The following is a 20,912-nucleotide window of genomic DNA, read 5'->3' on the forward strand; positions in this document are numbered from 1 at the left end:
TCAATGTTAATTATTCCTATCCATGAGTGTGAGATGCCTGTCCATTTATCTGTGTTCTCTTCCATTTTTGTTATCAGTAGTCTGTAGTTGTCCTTGTAAAGGTCTTTAACCACTGTGGTTACATGTATTTCTGGGTAATTTTTGTAGTATTTTAAATGGGATTACCATCTTGATATCTTTCTCAATAAGTTGGTTATTAGTGTCTAGAAATTCTATAGGGATTTGTATGTTGTTTCAGTTTTCTCCAACTTTACTGAGTTTATTAGATCTAAGAGTTTTTGGTGGGCATTAGGTTTTTCTAGATAAAAGATATCATTTGCCTAAAGGAACAGTTTGACTTCCTCTTTTCCAATTTGGATGCATTTTATTTATTTCTCTTGCCTAATTGCTCTGATTAGGACTTCTAGTACTATGTGGAATAAAAATATTATAGTTAAACTAGGCATCTTTGTCTTGTTCCAGTACCAAGAGGAAAAGCTTTCAGAATTTCTCCATTCAGTCCGATGTTAGCAGCTGTGGGAGTATCATATATGGCCTTTATTATGTTGAAGTATGTTCCTTCTATGACTAGTTTATTGAACTTTCCCATTATGAAAAGGTGTTGAATGTAGTCAAATGTTTTATCTGCATCTATTGAGATGATCACATGGGTTTTGTCTTTTATTCCATTGGTGTAATGTATTGAACTATACTTGCATTTCTGGGATGAATTCTACTTGATCATGGTGTATTTTCCTTTTGATGTGCTGTGTATTTGGTTTTCTAGCATATTATTGATTATTTTTGCAACTCTGTTCATTAGGTTTATTGACCTGTAGTTTTATTTATTTGCTACTTCTTTGCTGAATTTGGTAGCAGGGTAATACTGGTCTCTTAGAACGAATTAGGGAGAATTCACTCCTCTTCAGTTGTTTGGAATAGTTTGAGGATAATTTGTGTTATTCTTTATAAGTTTGGTAGAGTTCAACAGTGAAGCCATCCAGTTCTGAACTTTTTTTGTGTGTTGTTAGATGTTTTTATTACTGATACAATTTCATTACTTGTGGTTGATCTGTTAAAGTTTTCTATTTCTTCCTGAATCATTTTTGGCAAGTTGTTTGTGTTCAGGAATTTATTTATCTCCTCGAGATTATCCATTTTGTTAATGTATAGTTGTTCATAATTGTCTGTGATGATCTTTTGTATTTCCATGGTATCTGTTGCAATGTCTCCCTTTTCATTTCTGATTGTATTTATTTGGATATTCTACCTTTTTTTCCTTGGTTAGTCTAGATAACAGATTATCGATTTTGTTTAGTTTTTTTTTTCAGAAAAACTTTCGTTGATGCCACGCACGGTGGCTCACTCCTGTAATCCTAGCATTTTGGGAGGCAAGGCAGGTGGATCACGAGGTCAGAAGATCGAGACCATCCTGGCTAACACAGTGAAACCCTGTCTTTACTAAAAATACAAAAAAATTAGCTGAGCATGGTGGCGGGCACCTGTAGTCCCAGCTACTCCAGAGGCTGAGGCAGGAGAATGGCGTGAATCCGGGAGGTGGAGCTTGCAGTGAGCCAAGATCATGCCACTGCACTCCAGCCTGGCCAACAGAGTGAAACTGTCTCAAGAAAAAAAAAAAAAAAAAACTTTTGTTGATGTTTTATATTGTTTGTATGAGTTTCTGTTTCATCAGTTCTGCTTGATCTTTATTAGTGTTTTTTTTTCTGTTAAGGGTGAATTTGGTTTGTTCTTGTTTTCCTAGTTTATTGAGCTATATCATTAGATTGTTTGAAATCTTTCTACCTTTTTATGTAGACTTTTATTACTATAAACTTTCCTTTCAGCACTGCTTTTGCTATATCCCATATGTTTTGATATGTTGTGTATTGATTTGTTTCAAGACATTTTTTAATTTTCTCCTTAATATTTTCTTGACCTAATGCTCATTCAGACACATATTATTTAATTTGAATATATTTGTACAGTTTCTAAAGTTCCTCTTTTTACTGATTTTGTATTTTATTCCACTGTGGTCACAGAAGATACTTAATACTATTTTTTTTTAGATTTTTTAAGACTTTTGTGTTCTAACATGGTCAATGCTGGGGAATATTTCATGTGCTGATAAGAATAACCTATATTCATGGAAGAAATGTTCTGTAAGTGTCTGTTAGGTCCATTTGGTCTAATGTTCAGTTTCAATCCAATGTTTCTTTGTTGATTTTCTGTCTAGATAACCCGTCTAATGCTTAGAGTGGGTTGTTGAAGTTCCCAACTATTAGAGTATTGTAACCTATCTCTCCCCTTAGATCTAATAATATTTGCTTTGTATATCTGTAGACAATGGTGTTGGGTACGTATATGCTTAAAATTGTCCTATCTTCTTGGTGTATTGCACTTTTATCATATAGATTGACTTCTTTTCACTTTTTTTGACTTAAAGTCTATTTTATCTAAGTATCGCTTCTCCTGCTACTTTTTACTTCTATTTGCATTGAATATTTTTTCTATACCTTTATTTTCAGTCTATATGTGTCTTTACAGGTGAGATGAGTTTCTTGTGAGCAGCATATAGTTAGGTTATGTTTTTAAATCCATTCAGCCAATCTATATCATTTGAGTGGAAAGTTTAATCTGTTTATATTCAAGGTTGTTATTAATATGTGATGGCTTATTCCTGCCATTTTACTAATTGGTTTCTGGCTGTTTATGTGTCTTTTTTTCCTTTCCTTTTATCTATTTGCTTTTTATTGTGATTTGGCAGTTTTCTATATTGGTAACATTTAAGTCCTTTGTCTTCCTTATTTGTTTGCTCTACTAGTTCATAATAAACTTTTGTGTATTTTCATAATGGTAGATATCATCATTTCACTTCTGGTTGTAGGACTCCTTTCAGCATTTCTTGTAGGGCCCGTCTAATGGTGATGAATCTCATCAGATTTTGCTTGTCTGGGAAATACTTAATTTCTCTTTATGAAGACTTCCTTTATTGGGTACGTTATTCTTGACTGGCAGATTTTTTTCCTCTTTTTTTAGACTTTGAATAAATCATCCTCTTCTCTCCTGTTCTGTAAGGTTTCTGCTAAGAAATCCACTGTTCATATGATGAGTGTTCATTAAAAGTGACCATGGGCTTTTCTCTTGCTATTGCTCTCTTTGCCTTTGACTTTTGACAGTTTTATCGGATATAAGTATTACTACATATATCTGGGTGATCTAGTGTTGGGTGCATATGTGTTTACAATTGTTATATCTTCTTTCTAATTGGTCCCTTTATAATTATATAATGACCTTTGTTCCTTTTTACTGCAATGTAATGTACCGTAGGGAAGATCTTTTTGAATTCTGTCTCTTTGGGGATCTCTGAGCTTCCTGTGTTTGGCTGTCTAAATATCTTTTTAGACTTGAGAAGTTTTCGGCTATTATTTTGTTAAATTGCTCTTCTCTCCCTTTTGTTCTCTCTTTGCGTTTGGGGGTCACCGGAAATTCAAATATTTGTTTCCTTTATCATGTGCCATATGTCACATATTCTTTATTCATTCTTTTTCTTTCTGTCATCTTTATTTTTGTCTGACTGGGTTGTTTCAAAAAACCTATTTTCAAGTTCTGGATTTTTTAATTCTGCTGGATATAGTTGATTGAAGCTTTCAAATATATTTTGTGTTTTATTCAATGAATTATTCGGTTCTAAAATTTAAGTTCTTTTTAATGATATCTATCTCATTGATACATTTCTTATTCATATCATGAATTACTTTTTCTGATTTCTTTGTATTGTCTACCTGTGTTCTATCTCACTGAGCTTTTTTAAAATTGATATTTTGAATTCTTTTTCCAGGATTTCATAAATTTATTTTCCATAATAATTTGTTGCTGGAGAATTACTGTGTTTAGAGGCATAATCTTTCCTTTTATCATGTTTCTTGTGTCCTTACTTTGATATCTGAACATCTGGTATATGAGTTGCTTTTCCCATTTTTGAAATTTGTTTTTTTAGTAGATGACTTTTTCCTAAAGATAATTCCATTATTTTGGTTGTATTAGGCACACGGTGTTGGTTAGTTTGGTTGATGTTGATCAGATTCTGGGAGCATGCATTGTGTGGTCTTCTTATGATTTCCTCAGCTCTAAGAAGAATTAGTATTGTTTCTTATTTCCTTTTTACATAGTATTCTAAATCTTTGTTGTCAACAATGTTTATAGCATCTTAACCAAAAGAAGATTCCATATCAAGAACCCACTTTCTTTGCTTATCCATTAGAAACCAGTATGTATCCATTTAAGTTTTATTATGAGATTGCAGCAATTCAGTCACATTTTCAGGCTCCACCTCTAATTCTATTCACTTGCTATTTTCACCGCATCTGCAGTGACTTCCTCCACTGAAGTCTTGAAGCCATCAAAGTCATTCAATAATTCTTCCAAACTCCTGTTAGTATTGATATTTTGTATTTTTCATGAATTACACATTTTCTTAATGACATCTAGAATGGTGAATCCCTTCCAGAAGGTTTCCAATTTACTTTGCCCATATTCATCAGAGGAATCAATATCCGTGTTAGCTATAGCCTTATAAAATAAGTTTCTTAAATAAGACTTATAAACAAAAATTACTTCTTGAGCCATGGGCTGCAAAATAGATGTGTTTGTAGACATTAAAACATTAATCTCTTTATGCATCCATCAGAGCTTTTGGATGATCAGGTGTGTTGTCAATGAGCAGTAATCTTTTGAAAGGAATCTTTTCTTCTGAGCAGTAAGTCTCAACAGTAGGCTTAAAATATTCAGTAAACAATGCTTTCATCCAGACTTGTTGTTTTATTGATAGATTGCGGCTAGAGTAGATTTAGCATAATACTTAAGGGTTCCAGAATTGTTGAAATGGTAAATGTGCACTGGCTTCAACTTCAAGCCACCAACTGCATTAATCTTTAACAGTAAAGTCAGCCAATCCTTTGAAGCTCAGCATTTATTACTCCTCTGTAGCTACAAAATTCCTAGATGGCATCTTCTTTCGATAGAAGGCTTTTTCATCCACATTGAACAACTGTTATTTAGTGTAGCCACCTTCATTTATTATCTTACCTATAACTTCTTGATAACGTTCTGCAGCTTCTATATCAGCGTTTGTTGCTTCATCTTGTAATTTTGTTATAAAGGTGGCTTCTTCCCTAAGCCTCCTGAACCAGCCTCTGCTATCTTCATAGTTTTCTTCTGTAGCTTCCTCACTTTGCTCAGCCTTCATAAAATTGAAGAGTTAGGCCTTTTCTCTGGTTCAGGTATTGGCTTAAGTGAATATTGTGATTGGTTTGATCTTGTATTCAGGCCACTACAATTTTTTTCCATGTTACCAATCGGGCTGTTTGTTTCCCCTTCTTATTATTTGTGTGTTCAGTGGAAGAGCACTTTACTTTTAATTTCCTTCAAGAACTCTTTCTTTGAATTTACAACTTGGTTAACTTTGGCACAAGTCCTAGCTTTTGGCCTGTCTCAGCTTTTGACATGCTTTCTTCACTATGCTTAGTGATTTCTAGATTTTGATTTAAAATTGGAGATAGGCAACTCTTTCTTTCACTTGACCACTTAGAGGCCATTTGTAGGGTTATTAATTGGCCTGATTTCAATATTGTTTTGTCTCAGAGAATAAGGAGGCCTAAGGAGAGTAAGGGAGATGGGTAATGGCCAGTTGGTGAAGTAGTCAGAACACACACACTTATCAGTTAAGTTTACCATCTGATATGGGCATGGTTTGTGGTATCTCAAAACAATTAAAGTAGTAACATCATGGATTACTGATTGCAGATCACTGTAACAGATAAAGTAACAATGAAAAATTTTAAATATTGTGATAATTACCAGTGTGTGACACAGATGCAAAGTGAGCACATGTTGGAAAAATGACTCTGATGATAGACTAGTTTGATGCAGGGTTGCCACAAACCTTCAATTTGAAAAAATTGCAATATCTGGGAGGTACAATAATGTAAAGCACACTAAAATGAGGTATGCCTGTATATATCTTACTCTGCTTATTGGGTCACCTTGTTGAAGAATATATTTGTCTCAACTCTAAAAGAATGTTCTTTCATTTTTGTATTAATACAGTGAATATATTTCATAAATGTTTCCAAAGGAGTTTTCTTTTTTTCCCAATGTTAATACTTTCTTAATGAACTTGAACAACAAAAATGTATCAGGAAAATAAAAAAAGTTCTGCAGATTTGAGTTCTAATTAGTCTGCTTTTCAGGGGATCCATTTCCTTGACTGTAGAATAGTGATAAGCTATCTGCTCACCTCATTGGGCTTCTGACACATTTCTTAATTAATTAGCTAATGATAAAGCCAGTTTTCATTTTTATACTGATTCTGCCATTCTCTCATCTTATGCTTGCTATTGTCTAGTTTTTAGGCCTTTCTGTGACTGTCTATCTCACATTCAACCATCTAGTCCAAATTAAAAGTTCTACAAGATGCATCTACATTTCTTCTCATGACTATGTATATGATTCAATGCTACCCCTCCCTGAGTTGTATCAAGAAGATTCAGTATGATATCACATCTGTTCCCCTACAGATGATGACTCTACCTACTCTAGGATTGTTTGTTTTATATCAAAATAGGTACCATGGATTCAAAAGTTTTGGCTAAAGGTTGAATTTAACACTGGTATGACCCTTGCCAAGTCATTGTTAAGACTCCTTGCCAAGTATTCTCAGATTCATGTGAGTATTCTCTGCAAGAATGCAGGGAAAGGATTTGGAGCTTCGTGAACCAGCAAGAAAGAAAAGTCATTCACCATGATTATAAAGTCTTTGAAAAAAGGAAATGTTTTTTATTTCCCCCTTGTTCACCAGTGACAGGATGACAGAAGGTGTTAAATATATCAAATATATTTCTTTTGCCTGAAACTCACTCTGATATCTTTATATGACATTTTTCTTAGGTAATTTATAGTCAATTTTTTAAAGGAGTTTGTTGTTTATTTGTAGGAGCAAGCCAGTTATGACGTGTCACGCTATGAAAACATTTTCTACCTGTTCTGGGTTCTGGAGCAGCTTCTTCAAAAGGAAACCGAAGGCGGCAACACTTCAAGTATAGGTCATGATGACCAAGAAATCAAGAAATTTCTTCAGAAGCATGATGAAACTATTTTCCAACTTTCTGATGCATTTCCTTTGTTTACTTTTTATTTATGGAGAGTGGGCATTCTTTTGAACTCAGCACAGATAGAAACTCTTAAAAATAACTCCATTCCTTAGCAATTTACCACGTTTGAAGCATAATAAAGTAGAATATATGAAAAATCTCATACTGAAAAGATTTTCAACAGTATTTTAATTAGCATTTTAGAATTGATCTCTAAATATAATTGTCAGTTCAACTTAATGGTTAGTCTTAAATTGTATGAAATTTTATGAGTCATATTTCTATACTAAAATCAGCCAGTTTCAGTTGGTAATGCCATCCTTATTCCCATGTAACTGTATCTTATTTCACTCAAAATAGTTTAGCTCTATTATTCTGTCAAATGGACCATTAATTGTCTGTCTGTCTCTTAAAAGATGATATTGAAGTTGTAAAAGATTTCCATGTAATTGATGCTAAATGGTAATCAAAGAGATTTTTAAAGTTTAGTTGCATTATCAACACAAAGTGTTGGAATATAAGTGGTCATAAATGCAATTTTTAAAACTTTTTTTCTTACACAGTTGAACTTATATCATTGCTTTCATCTTAGACGAGAATCATATAGAAGTAGAACTTTTTTAACATTTGGAAACTTAATTGCTTTTTATTTCAATTTCATATGGCTAATACATTTGTCGAGCTCTTTTGAAAATACTATTAGTTGTTTAAAATGTTCTTTGTTTTTCAACAAATACTTGTCTCAATTCTGTTAATTAAATATGTTATAATAGTCTTGTAATTGTTAAATAGTATACAGTTAAGTCACTAGAGATACTTTATAAATTCTAATATCCATCTAAAAATGAAATTTATAGTTATTTGGTTGAATTTTTCGGTTATACAATTTCATTGACTTCATTTCAATGATTAAAATCATAACCACAAACTTAATGAACATATGTTACGTTTCCTATAGTGCCATTTAGGGAACACAAAATATAAATTTCCTTTATTAATGATATGTGATAGTGTTTCATAAGTTAATTAGCATTCTCATAAGTTAATTAGCATTCCTAAATGTCATTGGCATTAAAAGTAATCTTGCTAATTCCATCTACAGTGTATACACAATTATGTCATCTGGCACAATTATCTTTGGAATTATTTCTAGCATTTTTGAAAAGATAATGCCTTTTTGATAATCCTGAAACTACATGTATGTCAGTCAGCTTTTGTTATGTAACAGATAACCATAAAATATCAGTGGCATACAACAATAATATTTCTCAGATATATGCAGGTCACTCAAGGATCAGCTGATTTGGACTGGACTTTAATGAAAAGCTCTGCTCAGATTGCACATACCACAGGAGTAGGTTTCTTGCTAAAAGTCAGGCTTTCTTCTCTTCCACATGTGCATATTCTGAGAACCAGACTTGAGGGGAAGTGGCTTCTCAGTGGAAGCTCCTTTCATGGCAGTGGCAGTTGAGCAAGACGAAAGGCTAGGCTGAGAAATGTCACATTAGCACTTCCATCCACATGCATTGTCAAAGTACATCAAATGGTCAAGCCCAAAGAAAAGTGACAGGGTAGTAGACTTCACCTTGAGTGGGAGAACTTGCAGTTACGTGGCAATGAGCATGGATGTAGGTAGGTAATTAGGGCCAATAATTTACTTCACAACAAGTACCAGTTGAATACAAGAAGTATATTCCAAATCTTGGATTAGGAGGGATTTTTCTAATGTCTGATTCCTGTGAACACCTGTAAAGGCTTATGGAAATCACTTCAGTTGATGGCATTACACAAAATCCACTTTCCATGACACTTTCATCTTCTTTCATTGTGATTAAACAAGATTGGTAAATACACAAGTATCAGCAATGGCCCTTTCCCCATTGCAGCCAGCCAATGTAATGATCAGCTAAGAAGCTTTTGGAGCTACAACAAATTTATTAATTTCAGTGGTCTCCAAGGCTTCAAGGTCTGAAAATTAGCCTATGAAATGTATTTATTATAAAAGAAGATGCAAGATGTTGGGATCACTGTGAATGCACAAAATGGAGAAACATTTTATTTCCATTTGGTATTCATTTTATATAAACATTTAACTTCCACCAAGTATATGAAACTTAAACTTTCATTATTCTGTGTTGCACTCTATATCAGAGTGAATGGTGTAGTAAATTAGTATTAAAGTCCAAATCTACTGGTCAAAAAGAAGATAAAATGATAAAATGAGACATTTTTATCTGTGTTTCAGTAAAGCACTGAATGAATGAATGATTTAAACTGGTATTACAATGTTTAAGAATATTATAACAGTTTATATTTAGGTAATGTCTAACTTTAGAATTAAGGTTTTAGGGATAAGAGTAATGGAGTCAGTATTAATTGGGCAGCATTGAAACTGGATATAAGATAGGATAGGAAATAAAGAGAACCACAGAATGATCATAAAAATGAAGGAAATAAAAAGTGATGATAATTGCTATAACTCATACTATTTATTATAAGTTATAATAAATATATGATAATATATTTTATGAGAGTAAATATATATTAAATATTTTATATACATTTATATAATAAAATACATGAATAAGTAATATTATACATGTATATACGATATGTATAATACCAAATAGCCAGGTACTTACCTAAGCATTTTACATATATTAATCTTTTTGATTCTCCCAGCACCTGTATGAGAAAGGTACGATTATTTCCTGAATCTGTATTTTAGAGATGAAGAACTCAGAACTTGCCTAAGTTCACAACACCAGGAAGTGGCAGTTAGGTTTCATCCTGAGGAAGTCCATCTTCCAATTCCACACTCCTACTTTACTGCACTGCCTGTTATGTGCAGCTCTCCTGGCACTTCAGGAAACTTTCACAAACACAGCTTCTTTGCAATTGTCATCAAAGCTTTATACATGCTTAACTATGAACCTTAAGGCACAACAGTGGAAATTACTACCTTATGATTAGCTTATTTTGGATTTTTTAACTGCTGTAAACAAGTTGTCCTATCTATAAGCAAACCAGAGGAACAGCATCTTTGACCTTTTCAAGGTTGTAGCATCTTGCTACTCAAGACTGTAGCCAAGTTACAGATTGTCTTCAAACAATAATGTCCTAAAAGGTACAGAGCTCCCTCCAGAGGTGTTTAGGTAGACTGTGAGGCTGTAATGATAAGCAAAATGGGGAGAGAAAACAAATCTGATTGGTTTGTTCTTGGAAAAATATATACAATTATCTCACATGCCTTGTACTTTTTAATGATATTTGTTGTCTTAGCCAAGGTCAGCATATTTCAAGAGAGGCAGGGAAACAAGTCATTTGCATTTCCGAAATTTTATGTACATTTACAGATTTTCTGAACGCAATATTGTGGGGAAAATATTGACAGCTCTGCTTTATTATAACCTAATTTCATTTATTCATCAAATATGAAGCACCAATTGTCTACAAACAAATTATTTGCAAAAATAAAACATACTAAACTTTAACTTTTGTCAGATTTATGAAACCAAGCTTTCTCTTAGCAGTCAATGTAATGACCCAACTACATCAATATTTGCTGAAGGAGATAATTAACTTGTTAATGTTTATCTAATGTTGAAATAATATGTAGGATTTTATTATTGTTAAAAGTTAATTATTTATAGAATTGTACAATATAAAATTTAGCTGGTTAATAAATATACTGGTCTTGTAAGAACTTTCTAAATATTACAGAGTATTACAAACACATAAAAAATGAACTCAGCCTCTTTTTTTGTTTTTTACTTCATATGAAAGTCCTCTGTTTTTATTTAATATGAAAGGAATTTTAAGGATCTATTCCTAATAGGAAGCAAAGCTTCTGAAAATAAAATAATGTTCTAACATTTAAGACATTTAAATAATTCAATTATATATTTCATAGGCATTTCCCCTGTATTTGTAGTATTTTCTTCTGACATTTTAATCTAAATTTTGCTCTAGCTGCTTAAATTGTTGGTGAACTTTTGTTGTGTTTCTGTCAGTAGCTGTGTTTATGGAAGTGTTTAGTCACTCCACTGGAGCAGCAAGATTTCCAGGTAATAACATTAATTAACCTTCGCTGTCTCTGACCATATATAAAGCAGTGGTCCTCAAATGCGGTCCCCAACCCAGCCATATTAGCATCACTTGGAAACTTGTAAGAAATAAAAATTTTAGGCAGTATGGCCATTTTCACGATATTGATTCTTCCTACCCATGAGCATGGAATGTTCTTCCATTTGTTTGTATCCTCTTTTATTTCATTGAGCAGTGGTTTGTAGTTCTCCCTGAGGTAATTTATAGATTCAATGCCATCCCCATCAAGCTACCAATGACTTTCTTCACAGAATTGGAAAAAAACTACTTTAAAATTCATATGGAACCAAAAAAGAGCCCACATTGCCAAGTCAATCGTAAGCCAAAAGAACAAAGCTGGAGTCATCACGCTACCTGAATTCAAACTATACTACAAGCCTACAGTAACCAAAATAGCATGGTACTGGTACCAAAACAGAGATATAGACCAATGGAACAGAACAGAGCCCTCAGAAATAATGCCACATATCTACAACCATCTGATCTTTGAAAAACCTGACAAAAACAAGAAATGCGGAAAGGATTCCCTATTTAATAAATGGTGCTGGGAAAACTGGCTAGCCACATGTAGAAAGCTGAAACTGGATCCCTTCCTTACACCTCATACAAAAATTAATTCAAGATGGATTAAAGACTTACATGTTAGACCTAAAACCATAAAAACCCTAGAAGAAAACCTAGGCAATATCATTCAGGACATAGGCATGGACAAGGACTTCATGGCTAAAACACCAAAAGCAATGGCAACAAAAGCCAAAATTGACAAATGGGATCTAATTAAACTAAAGAGCTTCTGCACAGCAAAAGAAACTACCATCAGAGTGAACAGGCAACCTACAGAATGGGAGAAAATTTTTGCAATCTACTCATCTGACAAAGGTCTAATATCCAGAATCTACAATGAACTCAAACAAATTTACTAGAAAAAAACAACCCCATCAACCAGTGGGCGAAGGATATGAACAGACACTTCTCAAAAGAAGACATTTATGCAGCCAAAAGACACATGAAAAAATGGTCATCATCACTGGCCATCAGAGAAATGCAAATCAAAACCACAATGAGATACCATCTCACACCAGTTAGAATGGCAATCATTAAAAAAGTCAGGAAACAACAGGTGCTGGAGAGGATGTGGAGAAATAGGAACACTCTTACACTGCTGGTGGGACTGTAAACTAGTTCAAGCATTGTGGAAGTCAGTGTGGCGATTCCTCAGGGATCTACAAGTAGAAATACCATTTGACCTAGCAATCCCATTACTGGGTATATACCCAAAGGATTATAAATCATGCTGCTATAAAGACACATGCACACGTGTGTTTATTGTGGCACTATTCACAATAGCAAAGACTTGGAACCAAGCCAAATGTCCAACAATGATAGACTGGATTAAGAAAATGTGGCACATATACACCATGGAATACTATGCAGCCATAAAAAATGATGAGTTCATGTCTTTTGTAGGGACATGGATGAAGCTGGAAACCATCATTCTCAGCCAACTATCACAAGGACAAAAAACCAAACACTGCATGTTCTCACTCATAGGTGGGAATTGAACAATGAGAACACATGGACACAGGAAGGGGAACATCACACACTGGGGCCTGTTGTGGGGTGGGGGGAGGGGCAGGGATAGCATTAGGAGATATACCTAATGTTAAATGATGAGTTAATGTGTGCAGCACACAAACATGGCACATATATACATACGAAACAAACCTGCACATTGTGCACATGTACCCTGAAACTTAAAGTATAATAAAAAAAAGAAAAAAAAAGAAATAAAAATTTAAGCCTTCACCCCAGACCTACTACAGGATCAGAAACACCGGGGTTGTGGTTCAGTAATCTGTGTTTTATCAAGTCTTCCAGGTGATTCTGGTGTCCACCAATGTTTGAGAAGCACTAATATTGTTTTTACTGATTAGGAAGTTTTAATACTTATAAAATTATTCAGAAAGTAGAAATTTAGTCATCCCATAGTATTGATTTTTTTTAAGTTTCCTTGTATGTGCCTTAAAATTCCGAAGGAGGATTTTTTGGAAACCAAATTATTCCAGGTTCACTGAAGTAGCATATTTATAAACAGATCAACCTTAATAGCACTTAAAAAATAGCATTTTAATACTTAGCTTTTAGCTCTCTTACTAAAATATATCTTTATTCCCCATAGTAGTACTTTAAAAATTATTATAATCTGGGTTTAGATCAAATTAACTATAGCTTTTTGCATTTGTCCTGGGGTAGAGCAATGAATGTGCAGAGAGATGCACACATGGTGTTACTTTCCTCTTATTAGCTGCCCCAAGTAATATCAGAATATTCCTTTTATTCCAGGAGATCTGTTTAATACATATAGTAAATATAACTGAATTATAAACATATTATTGTATTTCTCAACCCTAGAGATGGAATTCTAGCTGCCATAAATCCTTCTAGAATATGGTGAGCTATAAATAATTAATAAACAGTGCTTAATGTGGTTCAACTTTGCTGCTTAATTTGATTCTACCACTTTGGGCCTTTACTATGTTACTGTGAGCTCCAGAGTTGCCTAAGGACAGCACCCCTGACACATGAGGAGGGAACAGAACAATCTCTGCTGTTAGCTTTAACGACTTAACTAAGAAGATATTTTCATGAATAAGTAATCATTTCAGGAACACTGGAAATGCCAGACACTTAAACCAGCATTTGTTCTTATTTCTCTCTCAAGCACACACTCAAATTCCACATTTTCTAAAAAGAGATCCAAACCTCTTGAAACGAATTCTGAAGTTTGAAAAAGAAAATATTTCCTATATTTTACCTGGAGTTTTTAAGGGGAGCCACCACAAGCAGTAACACGACCGTTGGTGCCTTTTTGTTCTATCTGGCATTGAGGACATGGAACACACCCTGCTATCTCCCTGGCATGGCATTTCTCTTTAGGATAGTTCCAGAGCCAGTCCACTGCAAAGAGTGACACGAACCTTTAAAATGAGGAGGGTAGCCAGGCACGGTAGCTCACACCTCTAATCCTAGCACTTTGGGAAGCTGAGGCAGTATGCTCGCTTGAGGCCAGGAGTTTGAGGTGAGCCTAGGTGACAGAGAAAAACCTTGTCTGTTAAAAAAAATAAAAGAAGAAGAAGAAGAAAAAATAGTAGCACGTCCGCTTCCACCATGGCTCAGGACTAAGAAGTGGAGTTTGCCATAGCTGACTCGGCATTTTATCTCGCAACTTGATAAAATCTATTAATAGAAGAGAACATAAGCGACTGGGCGAAGCAGACACAGCCATTCCAAGTGTAAAACAAAAAAAAAGCTAGAAGAAATGTTATAGAAATGTGAAGATGTCTCCAACTCCAAATTAATATGCTGATACTATTCCCAAGTGAAGACTTCAAAAAATAATTTCTAAGGCTTGTATAATCATGGCCCATGTGGTGAATCCCTTTTAAATAGAATTCTATTCCAGAGATTCTATTTAAAAGAAAATCACATACCATAATCCATATGGCTTTGCACCATCACTTTAGTAAGGCAGATAGTACCCAGCATTTATTTAGCCTTTTTGATATGAGCTAGGCACTCCCTACTTGTTCTTTATTATTTTGTTTAATCCTTCTAACAACCCTATGAGGTAAGTATACTGATTATCTCCAATTAGGTGAAAAGCAAGCACATGGCATTTAAGTAATTTGCCCACGGTGACAGCTAGAAAAAAAAAAAAATCAAAGCCAGGATTTAGATAGGCAGCAAGCAACTGAGTCAACATGTACTCCACATTCTTGGCACTCAGATATAAACAGCTGTCATGTTCCTAACTGCAGAAGTAGAAACTGAGTGTAGAGCATAAAGTTATCCTGACAGCAGAACTCCAGTTTGCACACTTCTTAAAGTGTTCTTTTTAGACATATGCAGCATGTGCTTATGATAATTATAGTGGTGGGAAATTTACATTATATTAAGTAAAATTTGATAATTGAAATATTCCTTTATATTTGGAAGAATAAGAGAAGTGCAGTAAGATGCTAGAGATGGCCAGATTGGTGGCATTTATTTAAAAGAAATAGACGCAAATTCTACTTTGCTATCTGATTGCTTTGTAAGTCAGTCTGAGTAACACTTTCTGAGGATAAAGTGAGTTAAATCTTTCAAAACACAAGGATCAAGATCAGACATCCATACATGGATTAGAGTTAATTCCTAAGACTTAGAAGTGAAAATAAATAATACATTTGAAGCATAGTTTACACTAGCTTCAAAATTATACTTTTTGTCATAAAGGAGAAGAAAAAAATCTCTATTTCAGGATAAGCATTAATCAGTATGATCCTGTTGACAGTGTTTGACATTTCTGAACCATCTCATGAAGTTAGAAAGAAAATGTCTTTATAACTTTTTACATCACAAGAGAAAATATATAAAATTTAAATAATTAGAAACATCTCTGTGATATTTTCCCTCAAAAAAACTTTATTTGGACAAATATTGTTTACTAATTTTTCTTAGGTTTGGGGAAAAGATGTAAGGGCTTTTACTTGCTCTGTGCCTTGTCAATCAGCACTATATTAAAGTTTCATTTGAAAATGGGCCTTTCTGTTTATTACCATATTAAAACAGCAATGAAGCCCAGAGAGACCACTTTGAAGAAGACACAAATAGAAGTGGGGAAGTGTGGGGTTGTGGGTGGAGATGGGAGGAAAGAGGGTAGAGGACCATCGTTGGCCAAGTAATCTTGTGACTTAGGACAAATCATTTAATATTCTTATTTTCTCATTATAAAAGACAGCATCTGTTTTTTTATTCATAAAGTTAAAGAACAAAGACTATCTCTATTTCTGCTAGAATCATTTATGTATACATCACTAAAATTGTGAAATATAACTACCAATTATTATTAAATGTTAAATGTAACTATCAATTATTATTAAATGTTATTACCCAGAATTGGGGAGTTTTGTCTTTTTTCTGTCTCCATGGAGGTCCTTCAGTGATATAATTTTGTATATATCTATAAGGTCTAGTAGAATAGACTCACAGTTAAAAGATGAGAGTATCACTATCCATATCATAAAAATAAAATATCTATTTTTTATTGTTAAAATTTTAAAGAAGAATACCTTCACCACAGAATTGTTTGCATTAATGAAATTAATATATGTGAAAAGCACTTTGTGAACTCTAAAGTAATAATAATGATATTAAGAAAAGGAGATAACACTTATATAATGTTTATTATGTATCAGGCACTGTCCCAAGCACTTTTCATGTGTTATCTCATTCAGTTCTCATAAGGACCCTATACAATAGGTTGTATTACTATTCCTATTAATTCCATTTTACATAGGAAGAAGCAGGTGCAGAGAGAGAGGTTCAGTGACTTGTCCAGAGTCACAGAGATAGTGTCAGAGACAGTATTAAATTTTATGTATTCATATCTTCTCCTATTCCAAGTATTCCACCTGAATTGTAAGTGGACTTAAAGCCAAACCATACTGAAATAGTTTCTCTCCCTGAATCTCTTCTCATTCAACCTATGTTTAATGGCAACTACGATGATTACATTATAATAATGTTATATCAACATTAATGTCAATGTTACTCATAATTTCTATGTGCTTGAAACTGTGGAAAGTGCTTAATTATACACTTAACTTGTTAGTATGCCAGAGATGAATCAGTCCTTCAGAGGTTTTCAGTTGGTTCAGATCTGGAACCAGTGGTATATTTAGGAGACCTCTTTCCTACCAGTGAGGGAGCCATGGAATAGAATTCAGGTGCCTATAGCCTAGGTGACAATTCTTTGTGCAAGGTTTATATGCCCAGGCTTCCTGCCCTAACTCCTTGTTACCATTCCAATTCTCCATGAATATGGATCCTGGCCCTTGCTCTGGCCAAGTATAGTGGATTTGGAAATAACATCCTAATTTCCTTTTGTGAATTTTCTTGCCCATTATGCACCGTCTGTCTTCTTTGAAGCTGAAAAATCAAGATGCTGTTTTTTTTCTAGTTGAGAAGTGTTCACATATTTGCTAGGCCATTTGGAAACTCCTTCTCTGGAATGTCAATCCTGTGCAGAATCACTGAAATCAGTTGTAGGTCATCCTTTATGATGGCAACACACTGATGAAATTGTTGAGTAGTTCTTGCTGCTAAGCCCTCAGAGCTACCTCTTCTTGCCTTTTTCCAAATATGATCTTCCAGCTTTCCAGTTGAATCTATGAGCTACCACAGTTGTTCTTTAAGCAAAGCTATAACTTGTCTGCTTATGTTAACCAAAGACAGTTTCTGTAGCTTAGACACACTGATCCCTAACTAATATACCTATAGAACTACTGTCCTATTAACCTTCTTTGTTCCTATGAGTGCCTTCCATAACATAGCTAGAACATACTTGCAGTATTTTATTCTTCAGTTCTCTCAGCATCCAATGATACTCCAGCCACTAGCTAATACTGCATCAGTCAACATAGGCCTCATGTGAACTATAACTTTTTTAGTTACTTTGCACTAAAGTCCACTGTTCTTTGAAGCATAAGCTACCACACACCCGCCATCTCCCAATCTGACCTGCCTGAACTGAATTTGAGTTCTGCACACCCCTTGGACCATGTGATTTCATTTATTGACAATTTCATTGGCAGTCCACTCAATTTTTCAACTGAAAAACTCTTCAAGTTCATTTATCCTCATTTTATAGATGATAAAACAATGTCGGAAAGATGAAACAGTAAGCTTGACTCACACAGTTGATTGGTTGAACTACAACTAATTTTTAATAAAATTAATGTGTGTAAACTTGATATTGGCCACTACACTTTGAACATTTTGGAAAAGTATTTCTTTTTTTTTTTTTTTTTTTTGAGACGGAGTCTCGCTCTGTTACCCAGACTGGAGTGCAGTGGTGTGATCTAGGCTCACTGCAACCTCTGCCTCCCAGGTTCAAGCAATTCTCCTGCCTCAGCCTTCAGGGTAGCTGGGATTACAGGCATGTGCCAACATGCATGGCTAATTTTTTGTATTTTTACAAATAGAGACATGGTTTCACCTTGTTAGCCAGGATGGTCTCTATCTCGACCTCGTGATCCGCCCACCTCGGACTCCCAAAGTGCTGGGATTACAGGTGTGAGCCACCGCACCCGCCATTGGAAGAGTATTTCAAAACTTAAATCTTGATGTTTAGCATAGGTTTGTGCTGTTTCTGGAACATAGTAAATGATCAATAGTTGTTGACTGCATTGCCGTATTAATTTCTAAACTTACTATTAGTTTCCTCATTCTCTGTCACACATGGGAGTTAGAAAAGATGAAGCATATTTTGCAATGGGGAACAATTTTCCAAATTGTGAAAGATTTGCACCCAAGTAGGTGAGTGAATATAAGTTTGAAGCACCCTTGATGACTTCCAGTCCAGGCGACTCTCCTTTCCTTTCCTTCACAGGGACCATAACTGAATACAAATCTGCAAATCTAGTCATATAGGCAGATGTAGTCTCTCTTGTAGTTATCTTATTTCTAGATGCTGTTGCCTAGGTGAAGAATGAATTGGAATTTAGAAAATATTTTTTCTTTAGGAAAAAAATGTTGCCAGTTGTGGGTAGTTATAAATCAAATAACACTACAAGGTACATTAAGTTCATCATGAATTAAGCTGACTTTATGTCCTGATGAAAAACCTCATCACTATGTATAAAATTATTTTTGTGAAAAAAATATATTCCATTTTTAGTTATACTCCTTACAGATGAACTTGGGTGTCTCAACTCATTTGTAATATGTAGACTGATAATAGAAATTTCAAACCTTTTCCACCCTTGACAACCATCACTTGTTATAGTTTTTAACTAGGTTACTGAAGAACTGCATCAAGTGTTGCACAGCCTGTAGGTGACAAAGTTGTCATGTATGTCTTTTCCTTTAGTATCTAAAATAAAATAATATTTAGAGAAAAGAATGTCTTGAGGTTATGTGTATTGCTCAGACACAGTGGAAAGAAGGATTTTGGTTTTATATATTTATGTACAGTTTTGATTGACTATTGGATAAATGAATGAATGAATGATGCTGTGCTTCTAATTATCATTTCCTATGAGGCGCATTTCGTAGTAAGAAAGAAGGACCAGACAGCTGATGCAGTCCAATAGTGATTGCTCCACTTTTCTACAAATCTGGAACTCTATTAGGCCCCCATCTTTTTTTCCAACTCAAGAGAAAGGGAAGTTATGAAAATGGAGAAGAGCCTCAGCATATGAACATAAGGATAAGAAATGAGAGCTTAGTTTACTTTTGCTTCACTTTAAACAGTTACTGTTTACTGTGTCTGCTTCAAACCTTTAATCACTCAAAAAACAGATAAGCCTTTATCTGCTCATGGATGCTTTTGCTGAACAATACAGAGAGTAATTCATAGCAAATTTTGTGTATTCAAAGGGATTATATGCAAATTTATCTATATTTTCTCCTCAAAATGGGGCAAAGGAAACATAGCAGTAAATGGGATCAATTATGGCAGAATGATGGCAGAATTTATTAATAGTCTGAGAACTATCATCAAGTCAACCTGCTATTCAGAGAAAATATGAAAAATTCATTAGAATGTCACAAAACATATATTGTAGTCGCAGTGTTTACAAGCAGAATACACCGAATAGACAATTACATAATAAAGAGTTAGACTTGATCCCTGCTGCCAGGGGATGCAACATGATTTGACTTTCACCAATTTCAGTTCTGGAAATAAAATTACTGGCATCGTAGTAATTGTGAATGTGTTAAAGTGGATAGAGATAATACAAAAGCAGTATGTCACATTATAGGAAATATTGAAATCTAACAATTTAATAGAAGTTAATAAGGCAAGAAGTGATAGATTTATGAATATAGACATCATCTTCCCTGAAAGTTGTTCTTTATAATGGAGAAAACATTTTCAATATTTCCATATAAAATTGACCTTTATTCATCACCTTGTGGTATCATATACCTGCCAAATATTGGGTTATAACTGTGTCAGTATGACATTTTATTTACAATTAATCTCAATAAGTATAAGGAAATGAAAGACATTATGACAAAATGAGCTTCTCAAGGTACAAGCACACCCATTTATAAGTAATTTTTCTACATTATTTACTGTTGAACTCTTTCAAGTCAAAAATAGATCATGTTACTTTTGAAATGTCGCTAAAGAAAAAAGACTTCCTATTCATTTTCCTTTCTTAATTTAGTTTTAAATAATGACTACTAAAGCTGGATAAATATCCATAGCAAATATAAATATGTCCTATAGTATAGTAATTGCCTTCCTAAGTATATACCCAGAAGAATCTCTTCCATAAGTACAAGAGGGAACATTTATTAATTAAAGAATATTCCATCACTGTTTGTAACAGCAAACTCTTTAATGCTCATGAATTAGAGGGATGAGTAAACTGTATTACCTTTATCATATGAAATACTATCCAGTAGTTAAATTACAGCGATATATAGCAATATAGTTCAAAAGTGAAAAAAAAAAGATTACATACAACATGCAACCCATTTTATAGAATTAAAAATAATAAAAATGAAAATATATGTCTGTGGATGCATATACATGTGATAAGCTCTATAAAAGAGACATGTAGGAAGCCATGAGACATCTCAAGATAATGTTAACAAGTTAGCAGAAGGCAGGGGAACAGATTA

At 34.0% G+C, this 20,912-nt stretch overlaps 1 protein-coding gene across 3 annotated transcripts in view; it reads left to right on the forward strand.

Annotated features, from left to right (window-relative positions):
* Positions 1–10,621, forward strand: part of MEI4 (meiotic double-stranded break formation protein 4) — a 251,855-nt gene extending 241,234 nt beyond the window's left edge. For 2 of the 3 annotated variants that reach the window (XM_054492957.2, XM_054492959.2), the window contains exon 5: positions 6,971–10,621. In XM_054492957.2, coding sequence (XP_054348932.1) covers positions 6,971–7,240 — 270 coding nt within the window. In that variant the 3' untranslated portion in view covers positions 7,241–10,621. The remainder of the gene's footprint in view (positions 1–6,970) is intronic. The other variant, XM_054492956.1, reaches the window with a different exon arrangement.
* Positions 10,622–20,912: the final 10,291 nt, after the last annotated feature.

Source organism: Pongo pygmaeus, chromosome 5 (genome assembly GCF_028885625.2).
Source record: "Pongo pygmaeus isolate AG05252 chromosome 5, NHGRI_mPonPyg2-v2.0_pri, whole genome shotgun sequence".
Taxonomy (NCBI): Eukaryota; Metazoa; Chordata; class Mammalia; order Primates; family Hominidae; genus Pongo; species Pongo pygmaeus.